At 49.4% G+C, this 23795-nt stretch overlaps 1 protein-coding gene across 5 annotated transcripts in view; it reads right to left on the bottom strand.

Annotated features, from left to right (window-relative positions):
- The window catches only part of RALGAPA2 (Ral GTPase activating protein catalytic subunit alpha 2), a 1781019-nt gene extending 1775881 nt beyond the window's left edge, over nt 1-5138 (bottom strand). For all 5 annotated transcript variants that reach the window (XM_086927515.1, XM_086927511.1, XM_086927512.1 and 2 more), the window contains exon 1: nt 4928-5138. In XM_086927515.1, the coding sequence (XP_086783641.1) occupies nt 4928-5033 (106 nt within the window). In that variant the 5' untranslated portion in view covers nt 5034-5138. The remainder of the gene's footprint in view (nt 1-4927) is intronic.
- Between the last annotated feature and the right edge of the window lie 18657 nt (nt 5139-23795).

Here is a 23795-nt window from a genome sequence, read left to right as displayed (position 1 = left end):
CCAATCATTCCAATTGCCTGCCAGGCAGAACTCTGGCCTTATATGGTGGCGGTGTCTGGAAGACACTGCCACCCATATCAGGATGCCTGGTGGAGAAAGCCTTTCCGCCATGGAAAGGCATGCGGGAATTGCTTTGGGGGCCTGTTGCAGGCTCCTGGGGTGGTGGGGGGTTGTGGGGCTGCACTTGGGGGGGTACCAAAGGGGGTACCTTTAGTACCCCCCTACATAGCATGCACATGGTTGCAAGCACCGAGCGGTGCCTGTCGCATGCCAATGCACAACATGCACATTTAACCTTGTGGTGGGTGCTGCTTACAGCATCGCCCGCCTGTAGGAAGTGAAATCCTTGCATCAAATAAAATGAATAATCCAAATTCTGTTGTGAAGATGTAAGATGTATTCCATACAGAAGACCCACGACTGAACACATCAGGAACTGCCACTGGACTGAAATATGCATCATAACAATTATAGAATATAGAATACATAGAAACAGAGCAACATGCCTACCTTAAAGGAGTACACACTCTACACACACGCCTTCCTATAATATATTACACCAAAAAAAATAAAAATAATAATAATAAAACAAAATCATTAGAACGGACAGGATTCCTGATGCGAGAACTACATCTAATAGTTGCATGATCTCCAGAATCCCCAACAGAATTTTGTAAACTTTCAACATTAGGATGAATAACATTGTTAGAATCACCCTTCCCAACATTTACAGTTGAATGAGAAGAAACACAATGCTCAATACTATTCTTCTGAGGAAGAACCTCAAAATCACACCAACTTGAATCAGTTTGTTTTAAGGATCTTTCGTAAATTATTTTTGCTTGTTCTTCAGAAATTCTAAGAACAGCGTTTCTGTTCCACCAACCACGATCCTGTAACATCCCATCCTCGTCGCCAATAAATGTAGGAAGTGAAATCCTTGCATCAAAAAAAATGAATAATCCAAATTCTGTTGTGAAGATGTAAGATTTATTCCATACAGAAGACCCACGACTGAACACATCAGGAACTGCCACTGGACTGAAATATACATCATAACAATTCTAGAATATAGAATACATAGAAACAGAGCAACATGCCTACCTTAAAGGAGTACACTCTCTACACCGCCACAATGTTAAATGTGCGGATGGTACCGCCAGGGTGGCGGCCGCATCCTAATGGGCACATTGGGACTGCCGCACCTCTGGCAGTCAGTCCGGTTCACCTTTACAGTGGCGGGCGGACTTTATTAGCCTGCCATTATAATGTACCCCTATGTCTTCACCATTGTCATTATGCTCATCCTCCATCTAATTTTTTTTTTCCACCCTTAAACATACATGCAAAACGACCCTTACTTTCACTTCTCTAATTTATTTATCAAAATATATATATATGAATCAGCCCCAGGAAAATTGCTATCACATCCTTTTGTCTGGTTTTCCTCAACCACCCTTTCCTCTTTTATCTTGCAACTTCTTAACTCCTGGTACAATGGTGTTGTTCTAAACCACTCTCATCTTTGCTTTTCCTCTACACCTAAATACACCTATCCTTTTTTTGTACCAATTTCATTATGACAATGACTTTCTACAAATAAGGATGTTTACTTGACAACAGCCTACCCTGCATTTTCTTTACCACAAACTGAAAAATTAACTGTCCTGAAATAAACTGCTCCACAATGTCGAGTAGCCAAAAATTAAGCACGTTCTAAGTCTGGATACCCTACTGGTCTGTAGTTTCGCAGCACTTCTATAGCTCTGTGTTTTGCCTTTCCACAACAATATTCAGATACAGCAATGTGATTTTCAATTATTTTTTAAAGATTCACAGCACACCTCTTTGATCATCACTACCTGGCACCCACCGCTAGATGCAATATTTATATATTGATATGCTATCCCTCCAATACCAATACATTGACAAAAGTGCCTTCTGCTGCACTGCTCAAAAGTAGAACTTATTCAGAGTCTCTATGTCATTTTCAAATATGTTAGTTCCCTCTCCTCAAAGCAAAGACGGCTCGCTTGGAGAAGCGAAGAAAAGAAAGTAAGTGTAGATACAGATTTCAAGTGTTTACTAGAGAAGCACAGAATAAAAATATTGGATGCGAATCACAAACTATAAATAAAGCACAGAACGACTATGCAGGGACAGTATTGAAAATCCCACCCATGATAATGTTAGGTGACTCAGCAGTCAGTCACTTGGGAAAAGAAGCAGATTGTCATATAAGGAGGAGAAAAAAAAACACAAATCAGCCCGACAGCTAGGTTTGCTGCAGCAGCACCTAACTGAACGTCTGTGCTGTGACGCCTTCCATGGTTCCTCAAAGCTCAATTAAGCTCATGAAATGGGCAAGTGCAGATGATGGACATTGCCAACATTCATAAGTAAGCACAGCACTCTGTCCTCAGAAACTCACCTGGTAAGCATGTTCCAGAGTTTTTTTTCCAGCACACAGACACCATAAAACCCAAAGGTTGACTGCATGTTAATGCAGCATTGTGGCCAACATTTTTCTTTTGCACCACTCCCTGGTTGTTCTAATTACACTGTGTTGAGCTGCCCCCAAATTACAATCAGACGGAATACCAGTAATGAGGTTTCTTGCTAGACGTGGCCCACAGCATTGTTATGGGATATATATATCCCTTCTTCATACTAGGTCCATTAAGCAGCATTCTGTCAAGCCTGGGGCAAGCAAACAACTGGTCACCAAGTGGCCTTTTAAAGAAAACCAGGTCATCGTTAAGAAGTTAAGTGATTATTAAAAAGCTACACTGTTACAATAGGTCCATCAGCCATACCAGTCACCAAGTAAATAACATGTAATATGGTATACAAATGATCTAAGCTATGGGAATTTGCTGACATCATACACCGACTCAATGAGCTGTCCATGGAACCTTTCCAAAACACATGTGAGACACAACTGGGGACAAGGCAAATAGACAATTCAAAAGATCATACCAAGATATAAACCTCACCAACTGTCATGTTAGGAAATTTGGTTCCGTATACCAAACACAATGCATGTGGATTTCAAATAACTGAATTGCCATTTTAAAGCTGCAAATGTGATTTTCTCATCTTTGGCCCTTCACTCCACCACCTAAACATAAGGCCTCACTGCTCCACCCTTAAGTTGAACCTTATGCACCAGCAGAGCAGGATCTGCATTCTCTCAAAAATGTATCAAAAGGATTATTCAATAATTGAAAAAAACTCATGATCTCAGATGAGGCCAGTGGGTTATAGCAGAGGTGTGGTACTAAAACAATGAGCTACGAGGCAAGACTTGCATTAGGGCTTGGGGTACACACATTAAAATAAGGAATGTCTTTATGAAAGAGTAAATTAAGCATCAAAGCATAATTCAAAAGGGAGTATAAACAAATCAAACAACAGAAAACAAAAAGTCCTGAAACTGACAGTTTTAATGGCATTATGAAACCAAGAGTACTAGTAGCCCACAGTTAGGTCATTCAATTAAACTGGAGGACTAGTAGGGACATGGCGGTAAACATCCCATGTCAACCCACATGCATATGTTCCAACTAACAGAAGCTCAATCTAGTTAAGATGCGGATAAGAGAAACTCTTCCGTGCACAAAACATGCTGCTCTAGTTCCTCATTTTAAATGCAAAACACAAGTACGTACTTTATTTCCTTTCTGCGCTTCTAAGTAGAGATCTCAGACTAGGTAAAGTACTCCCAACGAAGGGTCATGTTGCTTTTATATGTTTTTTACTGACAGGTTTTCTAAAACCATGAGACCACTGCTCGAGAGTGCGAGAAAATCGTACGCTCCGGTAGGTCGGCAGAATGTGCTTTAAGTGTACGTGTAAGAGAAATGGCATTTGTCAGCCTAGAGAAATCGTTACTCGCACTTCTCGTGAGACAACTTCAAGGACTGTGACAGGCGGACCTGAACTTAATTTACAATAGCAGGCAGGTGATAAAAGACAAGGAAAGCCAGGAAGTGACTGAAGTGTGCTTGGGGGTGACAGGACAACTAAGTGCGTTTGTAGCCACTACTAAGGCATGAAGAGAAGATGGAAGGGGAACTCGGATGACATTTTATGAGACGGAGGCTATTGATATTCTACAAGGGCCACACGATCAGAGGGGTCTCCTTGTACTCCTGCGGTTGAAGGATTAGCAGGGAGACGGCAAGCGGAGGAATGTGTATTCAAAACGTGAATAGCAAAAAACGCTAATTTACAACAACAATACTATTTAAATGAGTGGTTACAGACAGGCATCGACTTTCTTTATGTGTTATTTGATCAAGGAATAAGTCCCAGCACTTCCCAAAAGACCTGATGTAGGAAATAGTGCCCTGTAACCTTTCAGAATAGTTGGTAGACGTGTAAAGGTCAGACTGTCATTTTCGACAGGCTTACCTGCCTGCCACTCTTTTTTAACAGACATCCCCGTTAACCCTCTGTGAGCTATATTACTTTTAACGTGGTAGCGACAAAACTACGCTGCATGGCTAGCCTCCTTTTAATGTGTCTCTGTACTGGGACTTCTCAAAGGACCATGCATACTATGTTTTACAGAAGTGTTGAAGCTACTCGTTCTTTTAATTAGATTGTGCACACGCTTTTCAGGAGGTCTGCTGTACTTTTTTATTGCACAACATGTACACTTCTTACCGGGGCCGATTTAACTAACGTCTTGTTTCTGTGTGAGGCTTCGCGTACAAGTACAGCAATCCTACACCTCTTCTACGTGGTGCATTGTTCCAGCGGTGCTGAACTGCCGTGAAAAGTCTGGGGAGGTTATGCTTGACAAAGTGCGTTTTCAGGTTGAAATACTAACAATGAAGATGTGCTTCGCCAGAAGTGACAACAGACCCTACCTTGCACCCTCTCTCCCAGTGTGTCTCCTCTCCCCACCCCCCTCTCTTACCCAGCACGGCTCGCAGGTGCTTAAGGCGGGTCAAGACGTCCTTCTTCGGGTCCAGAACTTTCTGTGTAGATTTCTTGAGGTCTCCATGGTTCCTCCTGGAGAACATTCCGCAAGGAGAAGGTGACTTGGGGCAGGAGGCGCCCCCGAGGGGCTGCAGGTGCTGTGGGTGAGGGAACACACACCTGCACTTAGACGCTGCCTCCTCTGCTGTGACTGTGTGCAGCTCCCTGGCTGCCCTCCCCTCTCTGCCCACTTACTGTCACTGCGCCCGCTCTCTGCTTCCAAAACACAAAGAAAGGACTATCCGCAGTAGTAGTCCGGTAGCGCAACTTCGGTAGCCATTTCTGAATGTCAATCCAGACCGCTGTACATACAAAACAGATATGATCCACCGAGAAGCTACCACATGCCTTCAAGAAACATCTACAATGGTAAATTGGGTTTCAGCGGAACAAATCATTAATGTTAACATTGTTCTAGAAATATTTAGACAATTTGTGAATGCCTTAATATTTGAAGCTTTCTTAATAGTACAGGGTAAATAATATGTTATGCCTTCATGAAAAATACAAGCGCCTGCATCTTCTAATTTGCCTAGTTTTGTTACAATACTAACTGATAGTTTCAACATGGTTTCCTCTCTCATGGCGTACAGTTCAGCAACTTTGTGTATCGATGTCCCCTTTCTATGTCTATAGCTACTGTAGGTGCCCTCGCTCTCCCTTCCTGCATGCTGTAGGTAAACAAGGAACTCACAACTAGCTACACGGCCACGTCTGACATCATAACGCTACGTTCACGCCCTAATGTTTTTTAGGATTTGCCGAGGGGGTGTGAATGATTGCAGGGGAGGGAAAGTTCAAAGTGAGGTTTGTTTGAGACGCGCACGCGCTTTGTTATTGTTAGCATAAATAAACATTAACCTCTTAGGCTACGTCTTCCCGGCGACTTTACACTTCAACGCAAGCGTTAGTCTTTTAAATCCACCTGAAACAAGTGGAAGGAATCTGATTTTGTTTGGGGTACTAAGTTTTCGAGCGCCGCTAAATTACTCGCTTACCCAACTAACGAAAATTAAAACTCCCGAGTTGGCAATATACCTTTTTTCAGTACTGAAATTGGAAAAATAATACTCCAGGAACTCATAAATTTGGTGTCAAGGTGTGTGCCAGCAGAAAGGGGATCGATTTACGAGGGGGGGTGGTGGGGGGAGTAATTGAGAACTGGGTAAAGAACATGGTTATTTATTTATTTAATGCATTTTTATATAGCGCAGACTTTACCCAAAGGTGTCAGAGCGCATCACAATAGAACCAAGTACGTCACATGAGGAGAATTTGACATATTTACACGTTACAGATACAAACGAGAAAGAAGAACAAGCATTTGTTGCAATGCAATAGGTCTCGCATTAGGAAAGCTTGAGCTATTGGTATTGTAAATGACACATTTTTAATTTATGTTTTGTTTTTGAAAACAGCGAAATTAATAGCTTAGCCATTTACAATGCCAATATTTATAATTTTCGCAAATGTGACACCTATAGCATTTGTTATGCAATATGTGTTGTATTTATGTGACTTACATGTATTGATATTACAAATAACAATGGCTTTTAATTTTTTTTCAATAATTAATACTTAAATAAAAGTTATTATAGTTTATAATGGCATTAGCTTAAAGTTTTGTAAATAACTTCTGTAAAGATTATGTTCAGTGTATTTTATTGTGACGAAAATCCAAGAACAGAAGTGAAATATTAACATTGTTTTGTTACATTTGTAATGAAGCTTGAAACATTGAGAGAACATATTTGAACCAGGTGTTGTTGAATGGTTGCATAGATTGATGTTGTGATGGCTAATGAGTGATGCTGTGGCGTTCAGTGATGCGGTGGTAGCGCATAGTGATGTTGTGGTGCCCCTGAGTGATGCGGTGGTGGTGCGGAGTGATGCTGTATGCTTTGCTATTTTTTGTTTTGCTATCCTATGTTTTGTTTTGTTATGCTATGCTATGTTCTGCTATCCTATGCTTTGATTTGTTATGCTATGCTATGTTTTGTTATGCTATGGTTTTTGTGTTTTATTATGCTATGCTTTGTTTTACTATGCTATGTTTTGATATGCTATGCTTTGTTTTGTTGTGTTTTGCTATGCTATGCTTTGTTATGCTATGTTTTGTTATGCTATGTATTGTGTTTTATTATGCTATGCTTTTTTTGCTATGGTATGTTTTATTATGCTATGTTTTGTTCTGCATCGCTATGCTTTGTTATGCTATGCTATGCTAAGCTTTGTTTTGTTATGCTATGTTGTGTTCTGTTATGCTATGTTTTGTTGTGTTTTGTTATGCTATGCTATATTTTGCTATGCTGTTTTGGTATATATGCTATGTTTTGTTGTGTTTTGTTATGCTATGTTTTGCTATGTTATGCTATGTTTTGTTATGTTATGCTATGTTTTGTTCTGCATGTTTTGTTGTGTTTTGTTATGCTTTGCTATGTTTTTTTTATACAATGCTATGTTTTGTTATGCTATGCTATGTTTTGTCGTGTTTTGTTATGCTTTGTTGTGTTTTGCTATGCTATGTTTTGATTTGTTATGCTATGTTTTGTTTTGCTATCCTATGCTTTGTTTTGTTATGCTATGCTATGTTTTGTTATGCTATGCTGGTGAGAGTGTGTGTGCGGGTGAGTGAGGGTGAAGGTGTGAGGGTAAAGGGATGTGAGGGTGTGTGAGTGTGAGGGGGTGTGAGGGTGAGTGAGGGTGAGGGGGTGTGAGGGTGTGTGAGGGTGAGGGGGTGTGAGGGTGAGGGGGTGTGAGGGTGAGGGGTTGTGAGGCGGTGAGGGGGTGTGAGGGGAGGGGGAGTTAGGGTGAGGGGATGTGAGGGTATGTGTGTGAGGGTGAGGTTGAGGGGTGTGAGGGGGTGTGAGGGTGAGGGTGAGTGAGAGGGTGAGGGGGTGTGAGGGTGAGTGAGGTTGAGGGGGTATGAGGGTGAGGGGGTGTGAGGGTGAGGGGGTGTGAGGGGGAGGGTGTGTGAGGGCGAGGGGGTGAGTGTGTGTGAGGGGGGCGGTGTGGGGTTGTAAGGGTGTGGGGTTGTGAGGGTGTGAGCCTGAGGGTGTGAGGGGGAGGGTGAGAGGGAGAGGGAGGGTGAAGGTGATGGGGGTGAGGGTAACGGGGTGCGAGGGTGAGGGCGAGGGTGTGTTAGGGTGAGAGGGTGTGTGAGGGTGAGGGGCTGTGAGGGTGAGGGTGTGGGGGTGTGATGGTGAGGGGTTGTGAGGGTGAGGGTGTGTGAGGGTGAGGGGTGTGAGGGTGGGTGAGAGGGTGGGTGAGGGGGTGTGAGGGTGAGGGTGTGTGAGGGTGAGAGGGTGTGTTAGGGTGAAAGGGTGTGTAAGGGTGTGAGGGTGAGAGGATGAGTGAGGATGAGGGTGTGTGAGGGTGATGGGGTGTGAGAGTGAGGGGGTGTGAGGGTGAGGAGGTGTGCAAGGGTGAGGGGGTGTGAGGGGGTGAGGGTGAGTGAGGGTGAGGGTCCGAAGTAAATGGTGGCAGGGCAGACATCATAAGACAGAGAGAAGAGACTGCGTCGTGACTGCGTTGGTCAGTTTCAGAATCAGGAGGGGCAGAGTCAGCACAGTCTGCGAGGGATCAACATGTCTAGAGGCAAAGCATAGCGGATGTAGCATTGCAGCTAGCAAGTCGAGTGTTTTCAAGCTGAGTGTCCCTAGAGAGATGGCAACACAGCAACAGCATTTTAGGAGCAAGGCTACTGTAAACAAGCACAGTAGGCTTTCACTATCGTCCAGAAAAAAAAAACGAGAAAGGTGCAGAGAACGCCGAACAAAACACGGCTTCCCCACGAAATGGATGGGAAAAAAAAAACAAGCTCTCGGCATTGCTGTGGCGGGGGAGCGGGAGAGCATTCCTTTGAAGTCTGATGCCAAGGCTCAGACAAATTGTGGTGTGTCTCGGGCTGGCTCTGTGCACGCGCATAGCTCACCTGAACTGTACGCAATCCGCAGTTTGGTAGACTCTTTGAACCGCTTACTATAAATCTCGCCGATTTATCCCTGCGAGATATAATAGGCGAGACTTAAAAAGTAAAATAAAACAATAGATGGCATTCACACAAAAAACTCATTAGGATGAAGATCGTACAGGCATAGATTACATATTTACAATATTGAAAGAACTTCTTTGAGGGACATGAAAAGGGATGTATTAGTTCTGGAAGTGTCTTTGGAAGAGAAGAGATTTGAAGTAAGTTTTGAAGGTCCGGGTAGAGGTGGTGGTACGGAGTAGTGGAGGAAGTGAGTTCCAGATTCTAACCGCATTGCCAAGGAAGGATTGAGCCATCAATCTTTCCCTTTTGAAGGTCGGGGGCTCAAGCAGTAAATTTTCCGCATTACGAGAAGGTCTAGAGCCTCCAGAGATATTAAGTTTATTCGCTAGGTATCGGGGGGAGGAAGTGTGCAAGGCTTGAGGGCGATTCAGGCAGTCTTGTAGATTGATCTTGCCTCGATGGAAAGCCATCAAAGAGAAGACAAAATGTGTGTGATGATGTCACTTCTTTTGGCCCCAAAGACAAAACAAGCCGCTGAATGGAGAACGGATTTAAGAGTGGAAAGGTGGGATTTGGGGAGGTCAGCAAGAAGAGAATTGCAATAGTCTAATCTAGAGAGAACCAGAGATTGGACCAAGGGTACTCACAAACATTTTCCCAGGGGCTAATAAGTTTGGTCTGTGATCTGTGGGGGCCACATTGATGGAGGGAGTTGGCAGTGAGGTGGGTGTAGGGAAAGCAAAGCATGTAATTATAGTGGATGAATTTCACAATGGGGAATCGGAAAACCTGGAATTAATTTCAGCTTCCCCACGTGATCCTAGGCCATTGTTTTATTTATCTTGTCCTCCTTTTTCTTCATTATCACAAATCTGAGGACTGAAGGGAAGAGTTAATGTTTCTAAATTCATGTTTGAAAATTATCACCTAAAATAATACTTCTCAATATAATATAATGTGTGATATAATGTGATGTATTAATTTGAAAAGTTTCTGCATGTCAAATACACTTTTAGAATTTTGGAGAGACTATCATATTTTCACACTTTTGCTGCAATATGTCTTTTAAAATGAAATTGTTCCTAAAGTTGAGTAGTGCAGAACTTCCTAGTTAATTCCTTCCTTCCTTTAACATACTCTAACATTTAAATAGGTGCTCAACTGTTTATTTCCCATACTTTTATAGGGTCGCACGTAAAGGTCGGGAGGGACTCATGCGCCCCCCCGGCCGTACTTTGAGTAACAGTGGTTTTGATAGTCAGCGTAATTGTTATATTCTGTGGTTTCAGCTATCTGCTGCACAGATCTTTGTGTTCCTAGCAATTTTAAGGGGCTAATGAGATAAGTCTGGTGGTTAAAGCACTTGCTGTAGGGATCTGGTTTTCGTCTGGATACAGTTTTATTTTCAAAACAGATTTTATTTGTTTTTCAGCTATATATGGCCCTCTAGGCCCAATCCACACATATACAGATCAATGCATATGGGTATGTCATTATCTACATCAATACAAATCAAAGACAAAATATAATTTAATGAGACCACTAAATGTGCAATGGCTCTACTATACTCCCCAGCAACTGCTCTGCTGCACCTAAATGACCCCAACACATATAAATCACACAGCTTTTTAATAAGCCAGTATCCTGAACCAAATTCATACTCTGATTGCGGTGCTACAGAGGTCAGGGTCTCCAAGGGAAGGCCACGGTACTCAACTCACCGCTGCCAAATCTTGGGCTGTTTCTGTGGGCGACCCCAAGTTTGAATACAGGTAGTTCTTGGCCCACGCAGAAGTCCATGCCCTGTTTCCATACACCCAGCAGTGGAGGGGAGGTAGCTTTTCACAGCTTGGTGATATCTTGTTACGCGAGGGTAAGGCCCAAACAAAACAGGTGCCGTTTGTGCCTATTGCCTCTAATTTCGTCAGTAGCGTGTAGGACAATTCATTTTGCGGACATGGGGAGATCCCAAGCTAGAACCTCGGACAAGCATGTCATAACCCCTCACCAGAGCTTTGCAAGCGCACCACATGGCCATATTGTGTGAAGAAAGGTACCCTTGCCGTTGCTGCATTGCAAGCGTGTGGGGGAGGCCACCAGGCCAGCTCGCCAAAGCCTGTGCCGGGTAAAGTATGCATTATGTAGTATGCATTATGTAGATGGGGGCGTGGCTAAGCAAGCCACGATGGCGGCTGTGTCTTGCTGAGGCTCCGCGATCGGGCTAGCATCCTGCCCATTACCTGTGATCGCCGGGAGCCTCAACTTCCACGCATATCACCTGTGCTGACCTGGGGCATCCCCCAAGCGACCTACAGAAGCAGCTGACGGACAGCGCGCCCTGGAGAGTCTCCTACCGAAGCCGAGCGCCGATGTGAAAATGACGGGCGCGGCCCCGTCTCCCGGACGCGGAGCCCGCTAAGAGCCGACACCTTCAGCGACGGCCGCAGAAGATACTGCCAGCTGACGGCAGTGGGGAATCCCGGGGAAACTGTGGGTCCGACCCTCGAGGGTCCACCTTGGACGACGCTCAGTTCCGCCTCTACACCCCCGGTGCGCAAGATGGCGGCCGCCTGCACCAAGGCTCCGCAACCCCGGCGCTTTTACTGCATCGGAGGCCTGATCAGGCCGTGACACCGACCGACCCGCCACAGCGGACCACGAGGGGCCGGCGGAAGTACCGCCAGAGCGGGGCTGTGCCTCCGGGGGCCCGCAACACTCCTCGAGGGCGGTGAGTGCCCCCCCCCCCCCGGAGCCCCGACACCGATGCCTGGCGGGACCCCCCCCACCTATACGAGGCCCTGCAGGGGTGCGCAGCCCACATAGCCACCGGACAGAGGGATCCGGAAAAGTTTACGTTGGGAGCTGGGTGGAGAGCCCGAGTGCCTGACCCTAACATGGCGCCCACGGAGGCCTAGGCGCCGGGAACGATACGAACCTCGCCCCCCCCTGGGCCGATACCACCTGCCCCAGCCGGCCGGACACTAACTCTGCAATATACATTAGCGAGGGAGAGGGCGCTCCCACGACCTCCTGGCGCCGGGCGCTACCGGCCCTGACGAACCACCTCTGACACCCCGGGCCGGTGGGGAGCCCCACTTGGAGCCCGGGTGGAACTGGAGAGGCCTGCCAACATCGGGATACCACCTACCCGAACGCGCAGCGAGGTGGGGGAGCCACCCCTGCGAGAGCTGGAACACCGAACGGAGCCCTCTTTCACCCCGGAGCCCCGGCTCCCAAGATGGCGGCCGCCACCCCGGAGCCCCGACGCCCCGAGGCTGTGTCCCTACCGGGAGCCTGACCGGCCCTCAAACCCAGACAGCTTGCCACCGCGGACTACAGGAGGACCGCCACTCGCACGGAGCTGAGCGCTCTGGAGGCCCCCCCACTACCATCGGTGAGTGCTGTACTGCCATTTCCCCTCCTGCTCCCTGAGGATCTCAGGTCTGCACCCCGGTGGCCCCCTCTTCACACCCACCCACGAGGACAGCCACAGAGCACGCTGTCACCCGACCGGAGCACCCAAGACTGAGCAGGCCTAACACCAGGAACAGCCACGAGTCCCGCTCTGGGGACGAGAGCATCCCACTTGCATTGGAGACATTGTCAGCGCCTCCCCCAGCTCACGCCACCCGACCTTGCCCTGCCGGTCAGCGTGGGCACTGGACCCCGCCCTGTGAGGTGCAGAGGCCCCCACACGATCGAATCCACCGGCCCGGTAACCGCATACCACCCTCGACGCCCTTGGTGGTGGCCCCCCCCAGGGTGAAACGAGCCTCGCCTTGGACCCGGAGGAATCGGAGTGGTGACCCACTCACCCACCGATACCACGTGGCGACGACCTACCACCCGCAGGACACAAGACGACCGAGGGGGAAAACCCCCCCCCTCCTCCCCTCAGCAGCACCCATGGGGAAGCCGAGGAACACCCAGGGGACGGCAGTCCCAGAAACGGCTGTCGAGAAGATGCCCCAGACGAGGGCGTGGGCACAATCCAACACATCGCAAGCCGACCCTACGCTATCAACGAAGCTGGACCAGGTGCTGGCAGCAATAGAAATGTCTCGCCTATCGATGGAGGAGAGATTAGGCACCCTGGCAACAGACATTAGCCTGATCCGGGATGAGCACCGTAAACTGGCGGACAGAGTGAAGGAGGGTGAGCGGATCGTGACTGAATTGCAACCAACAGTGCAATCGCAGGCAGCGGATATGCAGGAGATCCTACGCCGCGTGGCGACCCTGGAGGAACGCACAGTGGATTTGGAAGGACGCTCGAGACGCTGCAACATTCGCGTCCTGGGCCTGCCGGAGGGGATAGAAAACTCAGACCCTCTGACCTACATGGAATCCTGGACTAAATCATTCACCCCGGACTGTGACCGGTCGCCGTACTTCTCCATCGAGAGGGCACACAGGGTCCCGGCCCGGGCACCCAAACCTGGTCTTCCCCCGCGGCCTATGTTGGCCAAATTTCTGCACTCCCGGGACCGAGATGCAGTGCTTCGTGCGGCCCGGACGGCGGGCCCCCTGCAGGTGGAGGACCAACACGTTATGGTGTTCCCAGACTATGCCAGGGAGATTCAACAACGTCGATCCACGTTTCTAGAAGTCAAGAGGCGCCTCCGCGCAAACGAACTTCAATATTCCCTGCTGTTCCCTGCCCGCCTCAAGGTGATCCACAAGGGGAAAGCCCTCTTCTTCGACACGGCGGCAGACGCACAGGACTGGACCGAATTTCACTGCCCGCTGCTCCCTAAGCCCGGACCCCGGAAGGCACGCAATAATGACTCCAGACGGTCCAGGAGACGTGGCGCTAACCATGAGCGATCTGGCCACCCCAAGAGCCAGGCGTCCTCCCCAGCGGGCTCACCCGATCTCACCCAAATCATGCAGGAACGACGAGACGCCCTGCGGGCGGTCACTGAACTACATTCGTCACCCTCTGCTTCGGACTTGGAAGGTCAGCCACACCTATTCACCCCGGAGAAAGATCGAGACAGCGATGGAACCATGTCGGGATTTGGCCCGATCTCCTCCCCCCTTGCTGTGGCACGAACTCTGGACGCTGCCCTCACCAGCCAACCTGTCACTTCCTCGTGAACAACTGAACTGTCACCTGACATATCCTTTTCTTGATTGCCTGTGATGATGCGCGACGTCTAGAAGCCTAGACTGACCTACTAGATAATTGTACGCACCAGCGAGCGATAGATATTTCTCCTGCTAGAGCCCGACCCGCGCACAGGCCCAGCGAAGACACATGCTGCCACCCCCGCAAACTACTGTTGACTTTCTCCCCTAGTGGGACACTAGTTTGGATATGCCACCCCCAGTGACGTATCCTCAGTATTGGGACAGTTACCCACCCGAAGTTCTAGTTCCTGTTCACATCCCCAGTTCCCCCCCACGTTTAAGGAAGCTTGGCGCGCAGGAGCATACACGACACACACACATAGGCGACACGCGGGAACTGTAGAGGGGCCCCTCCCCCAACCACATCACCCTAGCAATGGCTGTCCCCCACTCTGACATTAGTATCCTTACACTAAATGTACGGGGTCTACACACACCCAGCAAGCGCTATTCTGTATACTCCTACATACGGCGCATGTCGGCCAACATAGCGTTCTTACAAGAGACGCACATTAACGCTACTGAACTCATTCGCCTACAAGCCAAATGGCGAGGGACCATCTGCGCCACACAATATTCAGCGTTCGCACGCGGCGCATTAATCTGGGTGAGGCCTGGTACTCCCTTCCGGGCGCTCCGACGAGTAGTAGATAGGGAGGGCAGATACGCGCTACTGGAGGGAATTCTTGATGGGCAAGGGGTACTACTGGGCAGCATATACGCCCCTAATACAGATCAGGACAGGTTCTGGGATCACCTTACGGGCGTCCTGGCCCAGTTCACCACTATCACATGGATGCTGGGAGGCGACTTTAACTGCACACTAGACCCCTCACTGGACCGTTCACACCCTCCCCCCACGCACTCCCCGGCCCCTCGGCAGGCGGCCCTCTTCAGGGCATGGACCACACACTGGGCGCTCACTGATGCATGGCGACACCTACACCCACTGGCTCGCATTTACTCCTTCCACTCAATTCCACACAATCTTCGGGTCCGCCTAGACCGTTTCCTCTGCTCTGCTCCGATCCTCCCTAAGGTTACGTCTACAGATTATCTGGGACGGATCCTCTCAGATCATGATGCCCACATACTGCGGCTTACCTGGCGCCCCCCGCATCCACCGGTCCCCACCTGGCGCCTCCCCAGAGACTGCCTAACGGACCCGGTCTTCAGGGACGCGCACAAAACCAGCATAGGCGACTACTTTATGCACAACGAGAACACAGCGTCATCGGTACTAGTGGAGTGGGACGCGTATAAAGTGGTAGCGAGGGGAGAATGCATCAAACAGATAGTGGGGGTCCGCCGCACCTTAGAACGGTCGCTCTTACAGACGGAACAAACTCTAGCTGCTCTCACTAAACGGCCTGATGACTCGGAGGAACACGCCGTGCTCACGGCAGAGGCCAAAACGGAATACCAAACTGCCTGCGCTGACCTCCGTAAGTATAACTTCAGGGCATACGCCTCTCTGGTGCTCAAAGACAGAGACAAAACCGGGGCTCTTCTGGCCTGGATGGCGAAGCAAGACACCGAAATCAAGCCGATCACGGACATTCTCAACCCGGAGGGTGTACTGGTGCAATCGCAAGCGGAGATTCTCCTAGCATTCCAAAGCCATTATACACGAGTATACGATGCCCCGACATGCTGTACCGCGTTTACCGTAGATCAGTTTCTGGACCCTCTGACGCTGCCCACGATATCGGATCCCGACAAGCGCACACTAGATTCCAGGATAATCCCCTCGGACATTACCCAAGCGATACGCGCCATGTCCCGAAATAAAGCACCAGGATTGGACGGCTTCCCACTAGAATACTACGCAACATTCTCTTCCCTGGTAGTTCCCCGTCTATCACGGGTGTTCGGGGCGTCACTCCACCTGGGGAAACTACCCCAGTCGCTACGGGAATCCGTGATTGTCACCTTTCTTAAGCCCCACAGAGATCCGCTTCACATGGGGTCATACCGACCTATCACACTCCTGTCGGCTGATTGTAAGATCCTGGGGAAGATCCTAGCTGATCGTTATGCGCAGGTCATACGCCCGCTGGTCCACCCCGACCAATGCGGCTTCGTTCCCGGGAGGAATACCTCCCAGAACCTCCGCCGAGTCTTCCATATCCAAGATCAGGTACGCGACAGATTTCCCCGCGCTGCCTGCCTCATTATGGACCTAGAGAAGGCGTTTGACACCCTCACCTGGCCCTACCTATTTTCGGTCCTGCGACGCCTTAATCTCGGCCCGACGCTCCTGGCATACACCCGCCTCCTATACACCGACCTCACTACTCGAGTTCGTATCGGGAAACGTATCTCGCCGGCGTTTGCAGTCCGACGAGGCACAAGACAAGGTTGCCCCCTATCGCCCCTCCTGTTCGCGCTAGCGGTCGAGCCGCTGGCGGTTCGGCTGCGTCAGGAGGGGATGGACTGGGGAGTGCCGCTTGCAGACGGGACCCACTGTGTGTCCATGTACGCGGATGATCTCCTCATATATGTCCGAGACATTGAAATGGACCTAACCCCCATAGGGGCCGCATTGGCGGACTTTGCAACTGCCTCGGGTCTACAAGTCAACTGGGACAAGTCCACGGTTTACCCCCTACACCCGGACCTACCCCCCCGAGACATAGACCTTGGACCGCATAGGCTTTCATGGTCCACGGAGGCTCCCCGATACCTCGGCGTCCGCTTATACCATTCTCCGGCGGACATCTTTGAGGGCAATCACCGCAAGGTGCTCGAGAATCTGCGCCCGACGGTCGCCTTCTGGAATAAGTTGCCACTGGCCCCGATTGGACGGATAGCCCTTGCTAAAATGGTGATGCTCCCCCGGCTCCTCTACCATTTCACAAACCTGCCGGTGATACCACCCAGATCCTTCTTCCGCGACGTTGATTCCCTCTTAGGAACTCTCATCTGGGGAGCAGGCCGCCACAGAGTCGCCCTGAAAACTCTTCAACTCCCCACCACACAGGGGGGACTCGGAGCTCCATCCTTCGAGGCATATTTCCTCGCAGCACAGCTCCAGTGGCTGTCCTACTGGACGGCGGACCGTTACCCTCAGGAGACGGTTACCCCTACCGGTAGAATCGTGACTCCGGAACTCACCCGTCTGCTCCTCCCGGGCACCAAGCCGCGGCGCACTTACCCCCTCCAGGTGACGATAGCGCGCCGATGTATGCTACGGATTCACCGGCTGTCTCCCGCTAGACCCCCATACTCCCCGCTGCTGCCGCTAATAGGCGGCCCCAAGCAGGATTCCTACTTTGCGGCCCCACTACTCGCCGACTGGTCCCGCTGTGGCATCACAGATCTAGAATCACTCTTCGAGGAGGGTCAGCTGAAACCGCTGGACCGCCTGGTCGCAGAATACGGGCTCCCCCCAGGCCAATTCCTCAGGTATAGGCAACTGCTCGACGGATACCGACCCCATTTCAATCTCCAAAATGGCGAGCCAGACACGCATCCAGTAATACATACTATCCTACATATGGGGGTGGGTCGCCACCTGGTCACATGGCTATACAAATCCATCCGGGAACTCTCATTCATCCCCCTGACGACCCTGCGAGCCACTTGGGAGGAGGACATAGGCCGTGCTCTACACGACTCGGAGTGGACTAAAGCTCTTGAGGCCCCTAAGCGCGTTTCTAGAAATGCCCGCTTCAAAAATATTCAATATTATATATTACACAGGGCATATCTCACCCCAGCGCGATTACAGAAGTACTACCCCTCCACGCCATTCCTGTGCCCCAGATGCTGTTCCCCAGCTGCGAACTTCCGTCACATGTTTTGGGACTGTCCCAATCTCCAACCTTTCTGGCAGGGGGTGCACAACACACTACTGGAACTCACGGGTCTCACTACACTAGCCACCTGGGAATCCAGTGCATTAGGCATCCTCCACATCTCTAAACGTGAGCCGGTGCATAGACGCTTCGTGTCCTTAGCGCTCCTACTAGCCAATAGATGTATAACCATGCGCTGGCGATCCCCAGAGGGTCCCCCCATAGCACACTGGCAGGGGGCGGTTAACAAATGGGCGGCAGCGGAGGAAGACGCTTTAAGGGAAGAAGAAGCCAAAGGCGCGCGCAAGCTTCCCATCTCCATGGAATGGGCCATGCTCCTCCACAGCTTCCGCCAGTCTACGCAGGCTGGAGACCCGCCTGACCCTTCCCCTCCCCCCACCCGAGAAGACCAGTAGCCTTCACCTGAAGTGAGCCACCCCAGAATCGGACCCCAATAACCCCCTATACCCTAGGCAACCTCTCGCAGGTCCGGCCATCCCCCCTCCCCCCTCGACACCCGCCGCCATTATCTCCCGACTCAGACCCTGCTAGCGCCTACATGCTTCCCTCCCACAGTTTCGTTACCCCCCTGGTCACTGGTAACACTGCTGTGTGCACAGTACAGATCTAGATCCGGCGCTGTAACGGCATGAAAGTACCCATCTGATCTTATTCATCGCCCCTATGGCGATACCGTCCCATCACCTTTCAGCCTACAGGAGCCTTTACATGATTGTAATGCACTGATTCACCGAAGTCATGTTTATGTATACCAGTTTTATATAGCAAGAAAACGTTGCACACATAGCTGTGCGTGGCTGAATGTTGAAGCCACGCCGGCGGTCTGCTTCTTCTGTACTGAAATACTTTACTGCAACAATAAAAACAAATTTAAATTAAAAAAAAAAAATGTAGTATGCATTATGTAGATATTGCATGAGGCATAGGCGTGACGAGATGGCCGCACCTCGCAGAGATTCCAGGGCCTCAGTCTAATAATCATCCTCCATCAGACCCAAGTCTCCCTGCCAGGTCGCTCGGAGGGTTAATGTTAATGTTAATGTTAAAAATAATGTATAAAGCGCGCGTACACCAGAGGTTTCATGGCGCTATAAAGGCTCAAAAAGTGTTAATGGACTAGCACTAGTTATAGGCTTGTGTAAATAGCCATGTCTTAAGAGATTTCCTAAAATGCATCACATCGGTACAGGAGCGGATTTCCAACGGAAAGGTGTTCCACAGTCTAGGAGCAAGCTTGGCAAATCTGCAGCTGCCTTGGCGGGCGCGTCTGAAGATGGGAGTGGTAAGAAGTGAGAGGTGGGCAGAACGGAGATTGCGAGCTGGGGTGTGTCTGGATATTAAGGAAGTGGTGAATTTAGGATTGTTACCATGCAGCGATTTGAAAATGAGGCAGCCCACCTTAAAGGCACAGCATTGATGAATTGGGAGCCAGTGAAGTGACCTCAACAGAAGGGTAGCAGACTGCCACCTGGGTTGATGCAGGATCAATCTGGCCGCCTGGTTTTGTGCCATCTGTAACCGTTTAAACAGATAGGTGGGTATGCCCAGGTATACAGAGTTTGCATAGTCCAGGAGAGATAGCACAGTGGCGACCACCAATTGTATCGGGGCTTCCTGTGTGAGAAGGATATCTTATGTGGTGGGGCTATTTGTAATTAGAGACTGATATATCTTAGAAAAGTTGTAATCTCCCAGATCTCTCATGAGTAGTTTTTCTTCCAGTAGATTGAACTCTGGAAGAGCCTCTAGGTTCTTAAGGTAGGGGGACAGAGCATGACAAAATTGTAGATATTTGTGAAATTGGCTATTGGGCATGGCAAGTTTGCTTTGGAGCTCCTGGAAGGATTTAAGAGTCAGACCATGCATGACCAGCCCCAAAGAGGATATGCCGATATTATCCCATCTTCGGAACCTGGATAGATTAGCCATTTTTGGAAGGAGACCATTATACCATAGCGGGGTCACTCGTGGTACACGACCCCACCACCACATCTGCCTCAGCGATTGTCTCCACACTTGAAATACCACACCTGTCCCGGGCGGTAAGGCCCAGAGCTCCGACCCGCTATATAGATATGTGTGAAGAGAAGTGACGGCCTTTAACCATCATTCTACTGCATATGCTGGATCGTCCCAAACACTGTACCACCACTCGTTAAGCACCTGCAGATGTGATGCTGCATGGTAGGACTAAATGTCCGCAGCTGCAATCCCACCACAGTAAGTAGACTGAAAGCAAGTTCATAGGGTTACTCGGATCGTGCCTCCGCCTACAAAAATTGACTCAATATTGTGTTCACTTCCTGAAACCAGTCAGCAGGAATTGGATATGGGTGGTTCTGCAATTGGTATAAGAGATGGGCAAGGGATACCATCTTAAAGATGGCGGATCGTCCGTATGGTGACAGGGGCAAGTGTGACCAGGATTTCGCCTCTACTTTTACTTGTTCTGTCAATGTAGTGAGGTTATGCTCCCAAGAGATAGATTGAGAGGTGGACAAGACGGTGCCAAGGTATCTCAGCCCCTCTGTGGAAATAGTCAGATCGGACGACCATATGCCGGATTCATGTGCCCCCAGTATTGGCCACAGAATGGATTTTCTGGCGTTCATATATACACCGAACGTCTCTCCACAAACCTGCATGATACGAAGGAGCCTAGGGCCTTTTTTATGAGGATCGGTAAGGTAAAAGTAGATGTCATGTGCACAAAGCATGATGCGGTCTGAGAACTCCAGCGACCATTTAAAGTCCCGGACCAAGACGTAGATTTTGACCTAAGCAGCCAATGGCTCCATGGTCAGGGTGAATAAATATGGAGACAAGGGACAACCCTGACAGGTATCCCACCGAATAGGAAACCGAAGGGGGAATCAAGCTAGCCACACGGACCGAAGCAGTAAGATCCGTATATAGCTGATTTACATACAATAGAAATCTTGGGCCGATATTGAGGCGTCGCAGGAGCTTAAACAAATAAGTCCAACTGACAGAGTCGAAGGCCTTATCGATATCTGCTAGTAATAGAGCGCTCAGGCGTCCCAGGTGATCTACAGCAGCCTAGGGCATTGTGAGCACGGCAGATAATATGTTGAGTACTGCGACGGAGCATAAAGCCAGCCTGGTCCAGATGGACTAGATTAGTTATATGGGGCATGAGTTGGTTGGCCAGGGTTTCGAGAGTAGTTTGGTTTCTATGTTCAATAGGGAGATCGGGCAGTATGAGGAGTGGCGTTCTGGGGCTTGGCCCAGTTTGAGGAAGACCACCACTTCAGTGTGTCTCCAGTCCGGGGGAAGCTGCTTCTCTTCCAAAGCGGTATGAATCTCCTCGAGATAATGGGTGCCTAGTTGTAGCTTGTATGCCTTAAAGAATTTATATGGAAAGCCATTGGGACCCGGACCTTTACTTGAGCCTAGGTCAGCTGCTAACTCTTTGACTGCAAGGGGAGTATCAAGCAGCAATCTGGCCATGTCTGATAGGGCCTTTGGGGTAGGTCATCTAGAAATCTCAGCACTAGGGCCTCTGGCAGCATAAAGCGCAGTGGAATATTTGGCTTAACTATTCGCAATCGGAGGGGGATCAGTGAGAATATCCCAGTTGGGATCATGAACGTTTGGGATATGAACCGGCTGTAGGGCATTCAGGCACAGCTGATGCAGTCATTTACTGGATTTGTCTCCCCATTGATATATCCGACTACTGGAAGCCAACCAGGCAGTCCGTGCTTCTTCTAGAAGTTCTCCATGATACAGCAGTTGCGCTAGAGCCAACTGACAATGCGCCAAGCCTCTTCCTTCCCCCCGTCCCCACTTTTCTAAAGTCAAGATGTGGGCCTCCATCTGCAAGAGTTTCTCGCAATTTTGTTTACACCTTGGGGTGCAGAGTCCAAACAAGCGAAACCTCACTCCAGACAGTGCACGAACTCCACAACACACCCCTATCCCTCCCTGAAATAAAGTTGGCATGAGCGGCTTTGGAGCATTTCCCCCCCTACACCCACTGAGCCATAAGCAGTAAGCTATACTAATCCCTTGGAATGTTGAGTGCTCCATTGTGGACAATGGAGTGCTACAAACTTCTACTGGCCGGTAGAAGACCAGAGAGCAACATTCCAATGTATTTTTCATTTCACAGATGTAGCTGTGAACAAAGGCCTCTCGGAGCCCAAGGGGATTAAAACCCTCTCGGGCTCCAAGAGGCCTTTGTTTTTACAAATTAGAACATTCTGCCCTCTAGAGGTGGAATGTGCTAATTTCCTTGGAATCCTCCGTAGCGAACCCTACCGGCCGTTAAAGGCCCACTCCCTTGTTAAAGGCCCTCACCAAAATGGTTGGTAGAACCTGCTATGGAGGGTTCTAAGGATGTCGTAAGCCCTCCTATCATACCTTCTTCCAAGAGCCACCTGAAACTGAACTCTTTCAAAACAGTAATCCTTACCTGCAGTGAATTGAGGAATTAGGCCCCCCGCCAATAACATAGACTGCAGGAAGAAATCTTTCATCATGAAAGCAGTCTTCCCCTGGTCAACACTGTAAACCAAGTCACCAGAATCACTTTACATACCATTCAAACTCTTACATACAACTTCCCCATCTAGGTTCCCATAGAAGCTACAGACTACAATCGCCCTTGTCCTTCTCAACAAGTCTATGTAAAAGGACTCTGCATATCTTACTACTCTGAAGACTGCAGGAAATTCAGAATGGTGCATTATAACAACTTCTGCACCTTTGCCTATATATCAACAGTCTTTCAATCACTTCACTGGTTCCCCATGGCCAGACATTTTACCTTCAAGGCTCCCTTCATTGTCCACAGGGAACTTTATAGCCAGAACCCATCCTTCACAGAAGTAAAACTCCACAGGTACTTGCTGAATAGGTCACTGCACTCTAGACTAGAACCACATGCACTAGTGGAAAGACCTTCACTGTATAAGCAGCAAAAATATGGAAATTACTTCTGTCAAAGGCAGGACTTCGAATTCTGGTCTGGACTGTGTTAAAGACCTGGCTAACCCCCAATAGATTAACAAGTGTCACACTAGCAAAGAGCAAGAATCGCTTTGATATCCCAGGACTGTACCCACCCAAGTACTAGAACTATATCTCTCTTACAAGGATGGTGACATGTTTCTAGAGCCCCAGATGCCTTGCCCCCGTGAGCTGGGGGTATGAAATTTGGGGTGGGTGGGGTAGGACTGAGTGTTTGATTACTGGTCTGTGTATAATGTGTGTCACTTCTGTGTATGACTATGTGGACCCCTAACCTCAACTAGACTTTTGCTTTGAGCCATTTCCTTTATGCTATTCATACCATAACTAAGGGGTCCATTACAATGGTGGGCGGACCGAAACGGAATGCGGGACCGTCCGCCAGGGGTGCGGTGGTCCTACACCTGCAATTAGGATGCCACCGCCACAGTGGCGGTGGCAGCCCCCATTCCCAGCATTGTGGCGGGCGGTGCTCACAGCACTGCCCACCACAATGCTGGGAATGCACATTGTGCATTGGCATGCACAAGGTGACAGGCACTGCGCTGTGCCTGACACCTTATCCATGCCAATACAGGGGGTACCATAGGTACCCCCATCCCCCCAACATCCTGGGGGCCGGCTAAGGGCCCCCAAAAGCAAAGACCGCATGCCTTTCCATGGTGGCTAGGCCACCATGGAAAGGCTGATCTCCGCCCTCATCCTAATATTGATGGCGGTGACTTGCAGACACCGCCACCATATTAGACATGTTTTCCGCCTGATCGACGAGTCGACCGGTGGAAAAGCAACGGACTGTCTTTTCGTCCGCCGTGGACCACCCAGCCATCCTAATATGGCAGGGGGTCTTGTAGGTGTGG

The sequence above is a fragment of the Lissotriton vulgaris genome, chromosome 6 (genome assembly GCF_964263255.1).
Source record: "Lissotriton vulgaris chromosome 6, aLisVul1.2, whole genome shotgun sequence".
NCBI classification, from domain to species: Eukaryota; Metazoa; Chordata; class Amphibia; order Caudata; family Salamandridae; genus Lissotriton; species Lissotriton vulgaris.
This window is presented reverse-complemented; position numbering and strand designations above follow the sequence as displayed.